Source organism: Heterocephalus glaber, unplaced genomic scaffold, assembly GCF_053883595.1.
Source record: "Heterocephalus glaber isolate CG9 unplaced genomic scaffold, H.glaber_assembly_v1.0 deba00001451, whole genome shotgun sequence".
Taxonomy (NCBI): Eukaryota; Metazoa; Chordata; class Mammalia; order Rodentia; family Bathyergidae; genus Heterocephalus; species Heterocephalus glaber.
This window is the reverse complement of record NW_028258301.1, coordinates 1,646,885-1,666,077: the sequence shown is the minus strand read 5'-3', so window position 1 is coordinate 1,666,077 and position 19,193 is coordinate 1,646,885. Positions and strand designations below refer to the sequence as shown.

Here is a 19,193-nt window from a genome sequence, read left to right as displayed (position 1 = left end):
TACAAACTGTAATCTTACAACAAAACACAAAGGGAAAATTACTACCATTTATCTGCCTTCTATATCTGTGATTTGGGAACTCATTTTTTAAAGAAAAGGAACAAGAATCCTTTGGCTAACGAGGACAAAAACATATGCAGAAAGCCGTCTGGGTAAAGCACCAACTAGCCAACAGCCACAATTTGAAAGTGCTTTTTATCATGGCTACTATAAAAAATGAAAACTGAAGCTCAGAGTAAGTAAAAGCAAACTAGTAGAATCAGAACATCATCATCTATTTTCTGATTCCAATTATTATTATTTTTTTTGTACCGGAGATCGAACTCGGGTCCTTGCGCTTGCACAGCAGGTGGTGAAACCACTGAGCTAAATCTCCTGCCCCTGATTCCAAATTTTTATGGTTATTTATTTATTTTGGTACCTGGGATCAAACTCAGGACCTTGCGCTTCTGAGGCTGGCACGGTGCCACTGAGCTAAATCCCCAGCCCTGGTTGTTATTTAAACCCCAATAAACGTATGGCAATAAGAGAGAAAAGGAAGCATTTCCTGAAGATTTCTTGGCAAATAGGAATAGCCACATATATTATCTCCCTCTTCAATTTCAGATCCTCAATTGCTTTAATGTCTACTCTGAAACACTGTAGCACTTGAAAAAATATCAAAGCAATATCAACTCTAAAACCGGCACTAATTCAATGATAAACTTTAAGAAACAACTTTGAAATTCTAAATTCTAAAGAAAAATTAAAGGAAACACATCATTTTAACTGATGGGAACTTTCCATTAAGATGGAATAAGGTCACCAAAAACAGAAAAATACTTCCCAAAATATGACTCATTTTTTGTAAAGACTTCCTAAAGTTCTGTTCATAAATAATGAAAACTAGGGCCAGGGATTTAGCTCAGTGGTTTCACCGCCTGCTGCACAAGCGCAAGGGCCCGAGTTCAATCCCCGGTACCAAAAAAAAAAAAGAAAAGTAAATGTTTAAGTCATGGGAAATGTAACATTATACTAGGATATTTGTGAAATAGGTGTGTTTCCAGTTTAGTTAAAAGATTAAGTGTATTATAAACATCTGCAAAGTATTTTAGTTCAATCTCACCAAAGCAAAAAAGAAACCCTTTCTTTCAAGTGCTAGAAAATGGGATAAACCAGGTACTTAGCAAAAAAGAACAGCTTAATCTTCAACTGTGAGGTAAGAAATCCTCAACTTAGTAGGCGCTGTCTTTGTGAGCTGAATGAAATAGTTTTCAATGGTATCTGATTCTCACTGGCCCATCAAAATCCAAAATCAGGGCCGGGGATTTAGCTCAGTGGTTCTGGCGCCTGCCTGGCAAATGCAAGGTCCTGAGTTCAATCCCTGATACCAAAAAAGAAAAAAATCCAAAACATAATGCTTTTACTTTTTATGGCAATACAGTTATTACAAAGCATCAATAACAATTTATTCTGCTTTTTAAAGGATATAATTGGATAAATCAATTGTGTAAAGCAAAGCCATATTTGGCCTTTTTAGACAGAACAAGCTGTTATTAAAGAACATTGATTTTATGTGAAGCCAGTATCTACAAATCCCTTTTAAAAAAAGTGGCCTTGTATCTGGTCTATAAGGTCCCAGCCTTATAAGTAGTAAGCAAAGTCACTTAGAACCAGGCTAGGAACCTTAGATATCTGGAAAAATTTAAGAGGAAGTAATTTCTAATTTGTATGTATGGCTGGTGGAAATATGGCAGAGAGAATGTCTAAGGTTTAGATCCTAGCTTCAAGATAAAGGAACAAATAATAGAAGCTTTAAAAATGTACGATCAAGCTGAGTGTGGTGGTGTACACATTTAGTCACAGCTACTTGTGAGGCTAAACCAGGAAGAATGCTTGCGCCCAGGAGTTCTAGGCCAGTCTGGACAACAAACCAAGACCCTAGCTCTTAAAATATAAATATAAATTAAAAAATAAAAATACAGTTAGATTCTAAAAAATTTTCAGGCAGAAATTAATTCTCTGGCCTTAGACATTGCTAAATAATGTATGGCTCTAGATTTCCAAGTCAAGACCAAGGAAGCCTATAATGGTTATTTACTATTTGCTGCAGCTATGTAGACAGTCAAGCCAAATATGAGATCAGCTTCTTCTGTGATCATGATTACAAGGTAAGGAGGCTTTTAGAAAAAATGATCTAATATTTGGAAATGAGCAAATGAGATTGTCTATACTACCCTCAGGAGATTTTTTGATCTACAGAATAAACCCTTGATTAACTTTGTACTGAAAAGACTATTTTATACTCAGTAGGGATACTAAATTACAAAAGTATTAGCAATGCAAATGATCCCTGCCATACCAATCCAAATGAATTTTGTCTGGTGAAATATTAATCTCTGTAACTTATATTTTCATTTGATTGGTTTCTGTAATAATTAATGAGTTAAATAAAAATCCTTGATTCTTTTCTATGCATTTGTGTGGTTCTAGGGATCACACCCTAAGGATCACACCAGGGCTCCTAAACACGTGCTCTATCACTTAGTCACAGCCTCAGCCTCTATATTCACTTTAGATTTGTATGAGAGCCATGGTTTTCAGTTTGTAAAAAGTACACTTTTAGTAACTCTTTAAAATGATAGAGGTCATTTCTATTTGGCTTATAAATTATTTTGATATTTATATCTGAATGAATATATCTAATGTATAGATTTTTAACACAGATATTTTCCTTTATTTTTCTGGAAGCTTGTCAAAAGCACTGAATACTCAAAGTAGGAGGCTAAAACACAAGAAGCTGAAAGAAAGATATATCAAATTTATCCAGCTAGCTGGTATTCTACATGCACACAATACACAGATGACAGTATATTTTATGTTCAAATTAGGAATAATGAAACAAAACTCTTACCTGTCTATAGTACTTTTCATAAACTGGATTCCCACTTGATAACTAAAATAAACAAATAATAATTATATTCTATCCAGTAACTTCTATTACTATATTGAAACAATCAAAAGATATTTGAGGGGCCGGGGATTTAGCTCAGTGGTTTCTCTGTCTGCTGTGCAAGCGCCGAGGACCTGAGTTCAATTCCTGGTACCAAAAAAAAAAAAGATATTTGAGAAACAAAGATGAATAAGGTAAAATACACTTGATTTCAAGAAGTTTAGATTTATTTCTTCTTTGGGGGACAAGAGGGAGAACGAATAAAGATAGTCACACAAGTTACAAAGCATCAAGCAGACGAGATAAAACAGGAATCTTAAAATTATTTCTGATACCATAACTTTTTCTCATACAAAATTCTACTCTTTTTTCCCATCCAACATATGACAAATTTGAGATGAAATGTTTTACTTAAAGCCAGTTGAGAGCCCCAAAATCCCAATCACTCATCATCCTCTCAAGTGCTAAAAGTACCTATGAATTCAGTCCAAAAACCACTTCAATAAATAATTGAGGGATTGAGAATGTAGTTCAGTTGTATAGCACTTGCTTAACATGCACAAGACTGTGGGTTCAACCCACAAAACTATAAAAAATAAGTCAATATAAGTAAAACTTAAATGAATGAATAAACAGTACAAAAAGTTGATATCGATGTCATCAGATATGACCAGCTTGCACATAGACAGGCAGTGCCATTCAACTCACAACACAGTTCATAGGGTTCTGTGGTCAGCTCATGAAAACATCTCAACTGAAAGGCAGCTTTGGAGTATCGATGTCTGAAGGCTCAAGTTTGCCTGTACACATATGTTTAAGAATGTCCTGAAAATGGCCATACTTCCAAAACTATTATATAGGTTTAATGCAATGCCGATTGAAATTCCAACAATATACTTCACAGAACTAGAGAAAACAATCCAAAAATTCATTTGGAACTAGAAGAGACCTAGAACAGCAAAAGAAATTTTAGGCAACAGAGATATGGCTGGGGTATCACAATCCCCAACTTGAAACTATACTACAAAGCTACTGTGATAAAACAGTGTGGTACTGGCAAAGAAACAGACCCGAAGATCAGTGGAATAGATTAGGAGATGCAGAAACAACTACAGACATACTCAGCCACCTCATCTTTGACAAAGGAGCCAACCATCCTCACTGGAGGAAAGATAGCCTATTTAATAAATGGTGTTGGAAAAACTGGATTTCAACCTGCCAAGGATTAAAACTAGACTCATAGCTATCACCATGCACTAAACTAAGATCAAAGTGGATTAAAGATTTAAATATTAAGACAGAAATACTAAATTTGCTGGAAGATAAGTTAGGTAGAACTCTTGAAGACACTAGTATAGGTAAAGACTTTATGAACAAAACCTCAGTGGCATGGGAACATGCACAAGAATCAACAATTGGGATCTCATCTTATTAAAAAGCTTCTGCACTGCAAGAGAAACCATCAACAGTGCTAAAAGACAGTCTACAATATGGGAAAAAATTTTCAGCAACTGTACCTTAGACAAAGGTCTACTATCTAGAATATATAAAGAATTGAAAAAAATCAGACCCCCCAAATTCAAAGACCCAATTCAAAAATGGGCATCTGAAATGAACAGACATTTCTCAGACAAAGAAGTAATATATATATGAAAATATATATATGAAATATATGAAAAAATGTTCAACATCACTGGTTATTCGAGAGATGTAGATGAAAACAACACTGAGATTTCACCTCACCCCAGAAAGAATGGCTGCTATTAAGAAATCATCCAATAACAAATGCTGGTGGGGGTGTGGGGAGAAAGGAACCCTTCTCCACTGGTGCAACCACTGTGGAAATCAGTATCGAGATACCTCAAAGAACTAAGCTTAGAGGTCCCATTCGACCCAGCTATCCCCCTGCTGGGTATCTTCCCAAAAGAATTCAAAGAATCATACCACAGCGATATATGTGCACCCATGTTTATAGCGGCACATTCGTAATAGCGAAAGCTTGGAAACAGCCCAAGTGCCCATTAACTGGAAACTGGATAAAGAAGATGTGGTTTTTTAATAAAATGGAGTACTACTCAGCCATAAAGAACAAGAAACTAGAGACATTTATAGCTAAAAGTGGATGCATATTGAGGCCATCCTCTTAAGTGAAATAAATAGGACACATATATGTAAATACCAAATAGTTTTTCTATCGTGAGAAACTGAACATGTAATTAAGGATACACACAGATGAAACTGCCTCATAACATATTTCTCGGATTATATTTCCATCATGTGTCATATGACTGTATCGAAATTTAAATTAGGGAGAAGCTTGGCTTATGTGGAGTCTGCTAGCTAACTGGAGTTTTTTTCCAGACCACTATTTGTTCAGTGTTGGTTTTGGGGATCTTTCTGAAACAAATCACATCCTCCGGTGTCTTGTTGGTGCTTGAGATGCTTTTTTAAGTTACATGGAAAAATGCTGAAGTGCTTTTCAGTTTTGTTTTGATTGAGTTCTACTGTATCTGAATATTATTGTAGTTTTTTTCCCCCTTGCATTGTTATTCTTTGAATGGTTTTAAGTTTTGTATGTGTGTGTGTTTGATAACAAAGTTGTTTTTTTTTTAAAAAAAAAAAAAATGTTCTGGACCAGAAAGGGAATCTAAGAAAGTTTCATGGATGACATTAGAACAAAAACTTAAGGTATGGAGGTGATAGGGTGAGGGTAATTCTACCCCGAGATAATAGCATGTACAAAGGCATCCAATTAACAAAAAGTTCAGTTAGCTCTATAAAGAATAGCAAGAAGTTCTGACAGGACATAGGATTATGACATTTTGTAGATGACAATTTATGAAGAGCCTTATCTGCCATGGTAAAAGCAAAGAAAATGAGGATGGAAAGGGGGACAAATTCAAGAGTTATTAACTTGGCATTAGTTCTTACTATTGAGGTGACATATGAAAAGTAGAAGCAGAAAATAGGGAGCTACTTAGAAAGTAATTTAATGGTCCAGCTGAGGATCTGAACATAGTGATTGGCAGAAAAGAAGGGTATGGTTTGAAGAAAAGTTTTTAAGATAGATTTGACAGGACTTACTAAGTGGGTGAAGGAGAAGAGCATAGTTAGAAATACACATACTCAGAATACCTATTACAGTATTATTACAGAATACATTTACACAGTATATCAACATATATTCTATGTGTGTTCTTCCATGACTCAGACCGTAATATGTGTGTACAAGCACACATACCCTGATGTTTCTACTTCTCTGAAATATCATAACCAAGACATCTAATCTAAGAGAGGCTATTTGTCCAAGCTTTTAAATAGTAAAATCAGGATATAAGCTCAGGTCCTTTCCACCCTGCATTACATGCTGCTTCCTATTTGCCTTGGTTTCACCAGGCTTACAGTCTGCTGTCCCAGCATCTTGTCTAGGTTAACCATTTGACTCATATTTCTCATTTTTTAAAATGAACTATTATTAATACACTAAAAGACATTAAAGCAAAGCAGGCTAGGTTTAGTCCAATTGTTTCTTTCTCCCCCTGACCTTCTATATATATATATATATATATATATATATATAGCTTCTGACCAAGGTATCAGCTAGTAGTGTTTAAGTGCTTTCATCACTTGAACAGATGATAAAATCTGAAAGGGAGCTAGTGACAATTCCATCTTTCCTGTCTGACTCTTCAGAAGGTGAAATCTTTGCCCCTGTCCCCCAAAAAGCTACTTTATAAATCTAGCCTAAGTATCTCAGCAGCAAATCTTCTGAAAAACAAGACCTTCAAAATTGGTTGTATATTGTTCAAAACCAGCTATAAATCCTTCATCAAAACTTAAAAGTTCAATGACTAAAGCTTAAAAATAACCTTAAGGTTTTGAAACTCAGCAAAAGACCAATTTTATTTTTAAAAAAAGGTTTGATAAGACACTTCAAAAGCAAAAGAAAAACTAAAATTAAATGATGAGATCTCAATACAGAAGATTTAATTTTGAAATTCTATAATTATACTTTGTCATGAATTGTAAGAGTTTGAATCTAGAGTCTTCCTATTTTAAACGGGATAAAATTTTATTCTGTACTAGAAAGGAATAAAATTACAGAAGACCTACAATTTTGCAATATCTAAATTTGGAAGAACACGTAAAAAAATCATAAATAGGGCTAACTTATTTGACAAGATCTGTCATAAAATATCAAAGAGAATACCTTTGACAAAAGTAAAGAGACACTGAATGTGAAAATACTGTAGCTGACAAATTCATAATTTTCTATTAAAAATTCAGAACATACTCCACTTAGCAAAATTCTTCCTGAGCCTATTGGGAACAGTAGCACAAATACAAAGTAAATTGACAATAAAAAATATTACTCTACAGAGAAAGTCAATAATAAACGTTAATAATTACAAAATATAAAATGCAACTCTGAAATAATCTGCAATTTTATAAAAATCAAAACTAATAAAATTATATTAGAAAATAATTATATTGTTCAGAAAATTAGCTGTGACACACCATTAGCTAAGAAACTGATGTTATAAAACATGGTAATTACCAAGAATAATTAATTTGTTCTTAATATTCAATTACAACCCCTGTAAAGATTTTTTTTTTTTTTTTGGTATCAGGGATTGAACTTGGGACCTTGTGCTTGCGGGGTAGGTGGCGGCACCACTGAGCTAAATCCCCAGCTCTATAAAGATTTTTTTTTTCTTAAATTCTTTTATTGGTACATTTTAGGTATACAATACATTTACATTTATCATTGGGTGCTTGTACCTGTACATGATATACTTGGGTTCTTTTTTTTTTCCCCATTACCTGTGCGCCCTTCACCCCTCCACCCTTCCCTATTTACAAAGACTTTGTTTCCATTTTTTCCTTTTCTCATAATTTTCCTATAAAGATTTTTTATATCATACAAAATGTTTTAGAAAAAAAATTTTTTTAGTAAATTTCACTTTGAAAACAAAACTTGAACAGAACTATTTTATTGATCTATCAATGGGATAAAAACCATATTAGCTGTCAAAAATAGAAATACTCCCAAAAGTGTACAGCTGGGCACGGTAGTGAATACCTGTGATACCCATACTCTGCAAGGCTGAAGCAGAAAGATCCCTAGTTTGAGCCCAGTCTGGGTGATTTAGTGACATAGTGAGATTCTGTCTCAAATTTAAAAAGGGCTGAGGATACAGCTCAGTGTAAAGGCCCTGGGTTCAATTTCCAGTACTGAAAAAAAAGTATATAATTTAAAATATTTATAGTACTCCTTTCATTCTAAAAAATGTTCCAGTTTGAATAAAAAATTACATAGTTATCTACTTATAGACAAGGGCATAAATACCTTGCTAGAGAAAGCAAATGAAAGGTTTCCTCCATAATGAAGAGTTAACTTTAATTGAATTTTTAGTACCTGGGAAAAAAATTCATACATATTAACAAATTCTGGGTTCCAAACTGTACCTTATTCATCACATCACATACAGATTCATTGGTTACTGCATAAACACATATATGAGATGGTATCAGTTTACCAAAGTGTTCTAAAGTATACACTGTGCTGGTAACTATACTAGAGTGATAACAGCTAAGTAAGAATGGAAAGTCGTCCAAATCTCCAAGTCATTTATCAAGCAAGATGGCCAAAGAGTATTTTTCATGTGTCACAGTAAAACTGACTTCTGTTGTTGTTGTTGAACTATAAATAGGATTACTTTTTTATATTTTTTTTAGGATTACTTTTTAGATTTAAAGAAAAATCACAAATGAAAACACAAAAAATATTTGCAAAAGTGATCACAGTGATTACCTCTGGATAATGAATTATAAATCTTTTTTACATTTTTGTATTACTCCACATGTCTCTGAAAACATTTTTATAATAAGCATGTTCTACTTATGATAATGAAAGTTATTTACAATATAGGGAAAATAAAAATTCAAAAATGTGATCAGTATACAAAACATATAAACTTTGATGGATGACTGCATATCTTTTAGCAACTAAATTTCTCAAAGGAAACATTTAAACTACAGTTGTCAAAGTCAAGGTGACCTTTTGAAATTCTGTTACTATAATTTTAAAGAAATTTTATCCATTATCAGTTGTGACAGGTTAAATATTCATAAAGGTACAAAAATTTTCCTCTAAGTAGTCAACTGCTATTTACTACATAGTCTGAATGAAGGTGACATGTAGTGCTCCAGTGTGAGGCTTGGCCATACGACTTACTTTGATCAACAGGGATGAATCTTTAACAGCTACTATTTGTTTTTGCCAGCTCTTACTCCTTTCTCTTTGTCAACAGAACACTGTGTCACAAATAGAGACTGGCCCTCCAGTCTTAGACCCTAAAATAAAAAGAACTGCAGAGGAGAAGCACAGCTAACTCCTTGGGACTCTATAATGTGGACAACAAATAAATCTTTCTTACTGTAAGCTACTGGTATTGCTTCTTACTGCAGCACAACTTAGCAAAAGTTAACATATAAGAAAATTTAACACCAAAGTATATTAAGTAGTAAAAATAAATAAATAAGTCCTAATTACTGGGAAAATTCACCAGGTAGTAATGTCAAGAGTTGCTTTGATGTCAGTTTTAGGAGAGTTATACAGGGGGGAGATGATCAATCATGTGAGGATTAAAGTCTAACATCTTTAACACACAAACTGAAATTTTAAATGTTTCAGTCTTATTGTAAATGGTTACATAACAATGTGGGAAAAGATGAAAATAGAGACAACCCCTAAAACATCAATCTTTTTTCTTTTTTTCCGGTACTGGGGTTCAAACTCAGGACTTTGTGCTTGCCAGGCAGGCGCAGTGCCACTGTGCTACATCCCAGCCTAGATCTGTAAGTTGTACCAATTCAACTTCCCTGGATTTGCTACTGCACTGTAGTTGCACAAGATGTTACAATTAGGGACAACTGGATAAAGGGTACATAGCACTTCTCTGAACTACTTTTTGCAACTTCCCAAAAAAAATGTTGTGCAGAAGATCACTGTGAAGTAGAGAGAAAAACAGCAATTTAGATAGAAAAAATACTGTACAAGCAAACAGACATAGAGCCTTGGTAGTAAAAGACAAAAGAATCTTCCTTTAAATAAGTCACTTGTAGTTTTTCTGTCTCTCAAAATTTAAGAAAATGAGTAACAGTTCAGTATTAGTAAACATTTTTTGTTTGTTTGTTTGTTTTGGTACCTGGGATCTAACTTGTGAGGCAAGCGGCAGAACCACTGAGCTAAATCCCCAGCCCACTAGTAAACAACTTTATAAGGGTGTTATAATGCACATAACTTTTTGTAATTTGCCATAAAATTATTTCTGACATATTAATATGAAATCTCATCCACTGAGAATTCTGCCTTCTAATATTCTATTTTCAAAAGAGCTGAAAAACCAGAAGGGGGACTAATCCATACAGATTTTCAACTCCTCCTTCTCAACTACACTATCACCCCTTTAATGGAACTGCAACTCCTAAGGCAAAAGTACTAAATGAACACAACCAAGGACCTATGCTTTTATACACGCTTATAATGTGTAGTGTATAGTGACAGATTTGCGATGTCTAAGAAAGACTTGCAAACTTTATAATATAAAGGAAAACAGGAAAAAAACAATAAGCAAAAGACAAAATGAAAATTAAAAGGTGCAACAATGATCAAGTAATCCAAACTGACAAGAAAAACAGAAATCACAAACTGTGGTCAAGAGAAAGCCAATAACTGAGAACCACAGAAAGAACAACTCTGAAGCTAGGGTGGAAGAAATAGGAGGAAGAAAATGAAAGCCTTTTAGGCGAGCAGTCCTTACCTACACAGCTAGGGTGAGAGGCACACTAAGAATGCAAGCAATTCACTTACAGAATGCAGACTATTACCCTTTAGCTCTGTTAAGTCACAACTCATTTAATAATTTAATGTATACCAGATCGCTTCTAGGTACATAATAATAGGTTTAGGTGTCAGGGATTACAATAATCAGATAGGGCTCCTGCCTTCAAAAAAGCTTACAGTCTAGCTGGGCATGGTGGCGCACACCTGTAATGTCATCACTCAGGAGGCTGAGACAGGAGAATTGCAGTGAGCTCGAGGCCAGCCTGTGCTACATGTGAGTTCAAGGCCAACCTAAACTACTGCACATAGACAGACCCTGTCTCTAAAAAAAAAAAAGTTTACAGTCTAGTAAAAGTTGTAACACTCCATTTTGTAAGCACGCTAACAGTTCATGTTTACTTCATAACAAACCATTAAAATTGGTAGCATTCTCAGATGTTAAGACCTAGGAATATTGTTAAATACAGTACTAGAGTTTTCAAAATTTAAATTTTAAAATATATATTTACTTTGGGCTGGGGATTTAGCTCAGTGGTTCTGCCGCCTGCCTCACAAGCGCAAGGTCCCAAGTTCGATCCCCAGTACCAAAAAAAAAAAAATTTATATATATATACTTTGAAAATGATCAAAAATGAGATCAAAGAGGAACTTCAAGTAGAATACAGAAAGAATTTTGAAAAGACAGTACAACTGGATGCCACTGTAAAACAATGGGTACAAACAGATCATAAACAGATCATAACCCTGCCTTGCAAGCACAAGGTCCTGAGTTTGAATCCCAGTACCAAAAAAACAAAAAACTCCAGCTAAACAGAGCACACCAGAAACTCAGAATAATGGACTAGTTTTTGTGAAATCAAATTCAATGTGATCAAAAAATAAATTCATACAACTCTACTTTTTATCTCCAGTATAATTAAAAATAAACATTTCCTAAATCTATCTACCCCCCTTCACCACCCCCCACCCTGTGAAAAACTACTACTTGCCCAGGCTGGCCCAGAATCAGCCTCTCAAGTAACTGGACTACAGGTGCATGCCACTGTAGCCAGCTCAAGGTAAATCAATTTCTTAAAATGAACTGAGAAAATGTAATTTTTACTTATTTATTAATTGAACTATTACTTATTCCCAAAACAGCAATGACTTTGCTAATAAAAATTCTTATCAATGATTTTTTTCCCCAATCTAAGAATCAATCAGCCCAGGGCCTTGCATATGGTAGGCAAGTACTTGTTACACTGAGCTATAGACTGTCTTTTTTATTTTGAGATACTGACCTCAACCTTGTGACCCTCTTGCCAGTCTCCCAAATAGTGGGATTAGAGGTGTGTCCCACCACACCAAGTTCACTCACCATTTAAACAATAATGACTTATGAAATGGGAGAAAGGGAAAACCCTCAAACATTACTCATGTCACCCAATGGGGCGGGGTGCTTAATAGCACAGAATAGCTTGGATTAATAGCTCCGTCACACTGATGTTTATACAAATCAGAGTAGCTCATTCAGGGAAAAAATAAAAGTCTTGAGCAAATGAGACCAAAAATAAAAAGAAATTTTTACAGGTAACAGGATAGCAAAACCAAGAAGAATCAGTAATCAAATACTGCTTCTTTAAAAGGCAAGTTAAGGGGCTGGGGATGTGGCTCAGTGATAAACCACTTGATATAATATACAAGCCCTGGGTTCAATCTGAGAGAGCACACAAGGAAGGTACCAACATTCCCAAGAAGTACTTTTTATTTACCTTTCTCAGCATCCCCAAGTGTCTTGCAGCCAGCCAGGCTACATCATGTACCCCAAGGCAGCCCAGGAGATATTCGCTTTGACTTCACCAAGCTTCAGATATGGCCTTCACCCTGTCTGGATGACTCTGCTCTTCTGCAGTCCTCCTCAATTAGGTCAGCATAGGGCCCCTCCCTCCCCATGACCATAGAAAATCTGACACTGCATATGTGTGCCCCTGCTTTTTTTCCTATATGGCAAACTCCACATCTCCCGGCATTCAAAGCTCTGGTCTGTTAACATAAAAAAACTGTACTCTGCCAATTCACGATTTCTATACAAATTGAGCAAGGCCCCTCAGCCTGGAAGCCTGTACAGGGACTTACCTCTTTACAGGGCCCTGAAGAAGAGGGAAGACATCAGTGATAGTTATGAGCAATGGAGAAGAGGGTAAAGAACCAGCCCACATCTGATTTCCATTTTATACACAGCTAAAGACTCACAGTAACTGGTAACAGATCCTCAACTTGGAAAATTGCAAGTTATTTAAATTTTAAAAAGAAAAAGGCAAGTTAAACTATAACATATGAATTTAAGTATTACATTGAGCATTTCCTGTATACCAAGTACTTTACTAATCTAAACTCTATGTAATAGATGAGGAAAATGAGACATTAATGAATTTTATAATTGACTCAAAATCACATGTCTAGTTAAGGATGGTACCAGGATTCAAATTCAAGCAGGATTTTTTTTTCTTTCTCTTTTAGTTACTAGGTGTTGATTCAAGGCCTCATACATGCTAAACATGCACTCTACCACTGACCAAAATGTCCAGGCCTTTTATAAATTTATATGGGGTCAGCTAAATTGCCCAAGTTGGCCTCAAACTTGCTGGAATTACAGGTGTGTGCCACCATACCCAGCAGGAAAAAGTTTATCATACCACACATAAAGACTAGGCTAATGCCAGGCATAGTGGTGCACACCTGTAATCCTAGCACTCAGGAGGCTGTGGCAGGAGGAGCGTTACAATTTTGAAGACAGCTTGGGCCACACAGTGAGTTCAAGGCCAGTCTGAACTACATAGTGAGACCTTGTCTCCAAAAAAAAGACTAGGCTGAATATGACCTAATTAATGCCCTTCTAATGATGCATGAATATAATGCACTATTTCGTTTATGAGCATGCAACAAATGGTGAGATACACTCATTCCAGCAACCAGCTGAGCAAAGCCGACCTCCAATTCACTGAAGTATCATGAAATATACAAAATTTGTTAAACTTCATGCATCTTTGATATAGCCTTTCTCCAGTGGCAGAGAAAAATATAATTTTAACCAACCAAACAGAATTATAGTATGCAATTATGAAGTACAAAGGTGACATTCAAATAATGAGACTTATAATTAGTAAAAAAATGAATAACCTCCATTTTTGTCCAACTAGTCTAACAGGATAACAATGTGATTTCTCTACATTTTTAAAAGGCAATTTTATTGCTACAGTTAAGATATACAACATAATGACATTCATCATTGGAAATTTGCACCTTTACATAATCCATCTTGGTTCTTATTTTTTCCTCATTCCCCTGCTCTCCCTTCAACCCCTCCACCCTTCCCTATCTACAAAGACTTTGTTTCCATTTTTTCTTTTTCTCATATTAATTCCATTCCTTTCTTTTCCCCTACCCTTCCCACTTCCTCTTCCCCTTTGTACCTTTTCTTCCTATTTCACATTATCTATTATGCCTTTTAGTCCTTATTTACACTCAGTTTCTCACACTAGAGAAACTATTCTGTATTTACACGTGTGTCCTATTTATTTCACTTAAGAGTATCGCCTCAACTGGGCCAGGGATTTAGCTCTGTGGTTTCGCCGCCTGCTGTGCAAGCACAAGGACCCTAGTTTAATCCCTGGTACCAAACCAAACCAAACCAAACCAAACCAAGCCAAACAAAACAAAACAAGAAAAAAAGAGTATGGCCTCAATGTGCATCCATTTAGTTGTAAATATCTCTAGTTTCTCATTCTTATGGCTGAGTAACAAACACTAAATTTTATTTTAAAAACCACATTTTCTTTATCCAGTCTCCAGTTGATGGGCAACTGGGTTGCTTCCAAGTTTTAGCTATCATGAACTGTGCTGCTATGAACATGGGGGCACATATATCACTGTGGTATGATTCTTTTAATTCTTTGGGGAAGATACCCAGCAGGGGAATAGCTGGGTCAAAGGGGACTTCCAATCCTAGTTATTTGAGGTATCTCCATACTTATTTCCACAGTGGTTGCACCAGTCTACACTCCCAGCAGCAGTGGAGTAGGGTTCCTCTTTCCCCACAGCCCCGCCAGCATTCGTTACTGGTTGATTTCATGATATGAGCCACTCTTACTGGGGTGAGGTGGAATCTCAGTGTTGTTTTCATTTGCATCTCTCGAATGACCAGTGATGTGGAACATTTTTTCATGTTTATTTGCTCTTTCTACTTCTTTGTCTGAGAAATGTCTGTTCATTTTAAATGCTCATTTTTGGACTGGATCTTTAAATTTGGGAGGTCTGATTTTTTTTTTTAAGTTCTTTATATATTCTAGATAGTAGACTTTTGTCTGAGGGACAACTGGTGAAGATTTTTTCCCACATTGTGGGTTGTCTCTTCACACTGTTGGTGGTTTCTCTCGTCATGCAGAAGCTTTTCAGTAAGAAGAGATCCCACTTGTTGATTGTTTCACTATGTTGATTCTTCCTACCCAAGAGCAAGGGATATCTATCCATTTTCTAATATCATCTTCAATCTCTCTGAAAGTGCTGTAGTTTTCAGAGGTCTTTGATTTCTTGTTAGGTTGATTCCTAGGTATTTCAGTTTTTTGGATGCTATTGTGAAAGGAATTGTTTGCCCTATTTCTCTGTTTGTTTTTTTGTGTAGAGGAAAGCTGTTGATTTTTGTGTGTTGACCTTGTATCCAGCTACTTTACTGAATTTGGTTATTAAGTCTAGAAGACTTTTGGTGGCGTTCTTGGGGTCTTCTACATAGAGTGTCATCTGCAAATAATGACAGTTTGACTTCTTCATTTTCTATCTTTATTCCTTTTCTTTCTCTTGTCTAATTGCTGTGGCTAATGTTTCCAAAACTATATTGAACAGGAGTGGTGACAGTGGACATCCTTGTCTTGTTCCTGATTTTAGTGTGAAGGATTTCAATTTTGGACTATTTAATATGATATTGGCTGTTGGTTTTTCATAGATGGCTTTTTTCAGATTGAGGCAGAGACCATCTATTCCAATTTTTTGGAGAGTTTTTATCATAAATGCATGTTGGATTTTGTCAAACGCTTTTTCTGCATTGATTGAGATGATTGGATGGTTTTTGTCCTTGGCTCTACTGATATAGTGTATTACAATTATTGATTTGCATGATGTTGAACCATCCCTGCAACCCTGGGATGAATCCCACTTGGATAGGGTGTATGATCTTCTTGATGATCTTCTGCATTCTATTTACCAGTATCTTATTAAGGATTTTTTACATCTATGATCATTAGTGAGATTGGCCTATAGTTCTCTTTTTTGGTTGGTTCTTTCTCTGCTTTGAGGATCAAGATGATGCTTGCTTCCAGGAATGAATTGGGGAGTATTGCTTCCTGTTCAATTTCATTTAAGAGTTTAAATAGTAGTGGCAGTAGTTCCTCTCTAAATGTCTTATAGATAGGGCTGGGGATTTAGCTCAGTGGTTCCGCTGCCTGCCTCTAAATGTCTTGTAGAATTCAGCAGTGAAGCCATCAGAACCCGGGCTGTTCTTAGTTGGTAAGTTTTTAATTACATTTTCAATTTCATTGATTGATATTGGGTCATTTAGAATTTTTAGGTCTTCTTCGTTCAACTTTGGTAATTCAAAGTATCTAGGAATCTGTTCATTTCTTCCGTATTTTCCATCTTGCTGGAGTATAGGTTCTCGAAGTATTGATGATCCTCTGGATCCTCTGCTGGGTCTTTTGTGATTTCATCCTTTCATTGCTAATTGCATGAATTTGGGCCTTCTCTTTCCTTTTTTTGATGAGGTTGACTAAGGGTTTGTCAATTTTGTTTATTCTTTTGAAGAACAAACTCTTGGTTTCACTGATTTTTTTGTGTTGTTCTCTTAGTCTCCATTGCACTGATTTCTGCTCTGATCTTTATAATTTCCTCTCTTGTATGAGCTTTGGGTTTGTCCTGCTCTTCTTTTTCTAGAAGCTTGAGGTTAAGCATCAGGTTGTGTAATTCAGCTCGCTATGTTTTCCTAATGTGAGTATTCATTGCTATGAATTTCCCCCATAAGACTGCTTTCATTGTGCCCCATAGATTCCGATATGTTGTATTGGCATTGTCATTTCATTGTAGGAACTGTCTGATTTCTTCTGTAATTTCCTCTGTGACCCATTAGTGAGAAGGGTGTTGTTCAATTTCCTTGTGTTTATGAAATTCTTGCAGTTTCTTTTGCTACTGATCTCCAATTTCATCACAATATGGTCTGATAATATACTTCAATTCCTTTATGTTCTATGAGCGCATATGTGGTCTACTTTGGAGAATGACCCATGTGAAGCTGAAAAGAATGTGTATTCTTATTTTGTGGGGTGGAACACTCTGTAAACATGTTAAGTTCATTTGTTCAACAGTTTGATTTGACTTCTAGTATTTCATTTTTTGTCTAGTTGACCTATCTATTTGTGACAGTGGGGTACTGAGATTCCCCCACTACTATTGTATTACTGCTTATTTGATTTTTTCATGTCCATTAGTATTTGCTTTATATAGGTGGGGGCACTAGTGTTTGGTGCATATATATTAATGATTGTCATCTCTTCCTCTTGGATTGTTCCCTTTACAAAGATATAGTGTCCTCCTTTGTCTTTCTTAATCAGTGTGGGTTTGAAACCAACTTAATCTGCAAAGAGGATAGCTACTCCTACTTTTTGGGGGGGTTCCTGTCACATGGAGTATTTTTTTCCACCCTGTAACCTTCAGTCTATGAGTTTCTTTTTTAATTCAGTGTGTTTCTTGTATGCAGCATATTGTTGGATCTTGCTTCTTGACCCATTCTGCCAGTCTATTTCTTTTGATTGGTCAATTGAGACCATTAACATTGATGGTTATACTGACTTATCATTGTCATGACTTTTTCTTTTTGTTGGATTCTCCCCCTTTGTATTTAATTTCTTGTCATGCCTGATGGATTCATTCTGCAGGGCTTCCTGGGGTTGTGATCCTTGTTGTCTTTTCCTAGGATATTGTTTAAAATTTTTTGGAGTGCTGGTTTGATATTCATGAAATTCCTACGGTACTCTTTGTCATGAAAGTATCTCATTTCTCCATCAATTTTGAAAGACAGTTTCGCAGGGTACATCAATCTGGGTTGGAGGTTGTTTTCCTTCAGGGCTTGAAATACATCACTCCATGCTCTTCCTGCCTCGTAGGTTTGTGTTGAGAAGTCTGCTGTGATTCCCATGGGCTTTCCTTTGTATGCGATGTTTCTTTTCTCTAACTGCTTGTAGAATTTTGTTCTTCTGTTGGGTTTCTAGGATCTTTATTATATGCCTATGTGTAGATTTTTTTTGATCAAGGCTAGATGGAGTCCTATATGCCTGTTATCTGTATGTCAAGTTCTTTTCCCCTATTTAGGAAGTTTTCTGCCATTACTTCTGTGAAGAGTTTTTTTATGTTGTCTGCACTCTCTTCTGTTTCTTCATTGACTCCAATCAATCTGATGTTATTCTTCTTTGCATCGTCTAGCAGCTGCTGGATTGATTTCTCATGATCCCTTATTTTTAAGAAATTTTTCTTTTCCTGGTCACTAATTGCAATCCTATCTTCTACATCTGAAATTCTATCCTCACATTGGCTCATTCTGCTGCATAAACTTTCAATGGAGTTTTTAATCTGAAAATCTGTTTGCATCTGTTTTATGGATTCCATTTGTCTCCTATGTTGAGGTTCCATCATGTTCCTCAGCTCCTCTATTTTTTATCTGTGTCCACTCTAGATTAATCATATCTTGTACTATGTGCACAATCTCTGCTGTTATCTGAGAAATTATTTCTGATTTCATTTTTTCCAGATCCTCTTTTGTTGCCAGTTCAGGGAGTCCAGGTGGTTGAGTTTCAGATTGTTCCATCTCACTGCCCTTTGGGGTTGCTTTAGGTGATCTGGAAATCTGGTTTTGAGATTTATTTACATGTCTCCTCATTTCAACAGATGCAGCCTGCTGTGCCTTTGTTGAGGCGACTTTTTGCTCACCCAATGGACTTGAATTCTCAGCAACCCGCCAAGCAGCCTTTACTCTGCTGCTCACCAGTACACCAATTCCTGGGTTCACAGTGGTGGTCTTCTGGATCTCTGAGCTGACCTGTTGTCTGGGCAGGCTTCTGGCTGGGGCCTGTGCACACCTGGGATGGTATCTAGGCATGCCTCTAGCTGGGGCCCCTATGTAGCTGTTGTGTGGGAGGGCCTTTGCCTGGGGGCTGTGCACCCCAGTCCCTATTGTCTGCACAGGTTTTGGATAGGGTCTCCATGCACTTATCAATGGTATCGGGAGAGCCTCTGGGTATTGCTTGTGCACCTGTGTAGCTCTTTTCCAGGTGGGTTCTTGGCTGTGGCCAATGGTATGGTGGGGCTCTGGCTGAAGCTTGTGCACCTGTGCAG

General features: G+C 36.2%; 1 protein-coding gene across 8 annotated transcripts in view; it reads right to left on the bottom strand.

Moving 5' to 3' along the window:
• Positions 1-19,193, bottom strand: part of Eps15 (epidermal growth factor receptor pathway substrate 15) — a 156,326-nt gene that overhangs the window by 110,662 nt on the left and 26,471 nt on the right. For 5 of the 8 annotated variants that reach the window (XM_021247936.2, XM_021247937.2, XM_021247934.2 and 2 more), the window contains exons 2-3: positions 8,283-8,351; positions 2,894-2,935 (exon numbers count right to left, since the gene is read on the bottom strand). In XM_021247936.2, coding sequence (XP_021103595.1) covers positions 2,894-2,935; positions 8,283-8,351 — 111 coding nt within the window. The remainder of the gene's footprint in view (positions 1-2,893; positions 2,936-8,282; positions 8,352-19,193) is intronic. The other 3 variants (XM_087214734.1, XM_021247931.2, XM_087214733.1) reach the window with 1 other exon arrangement.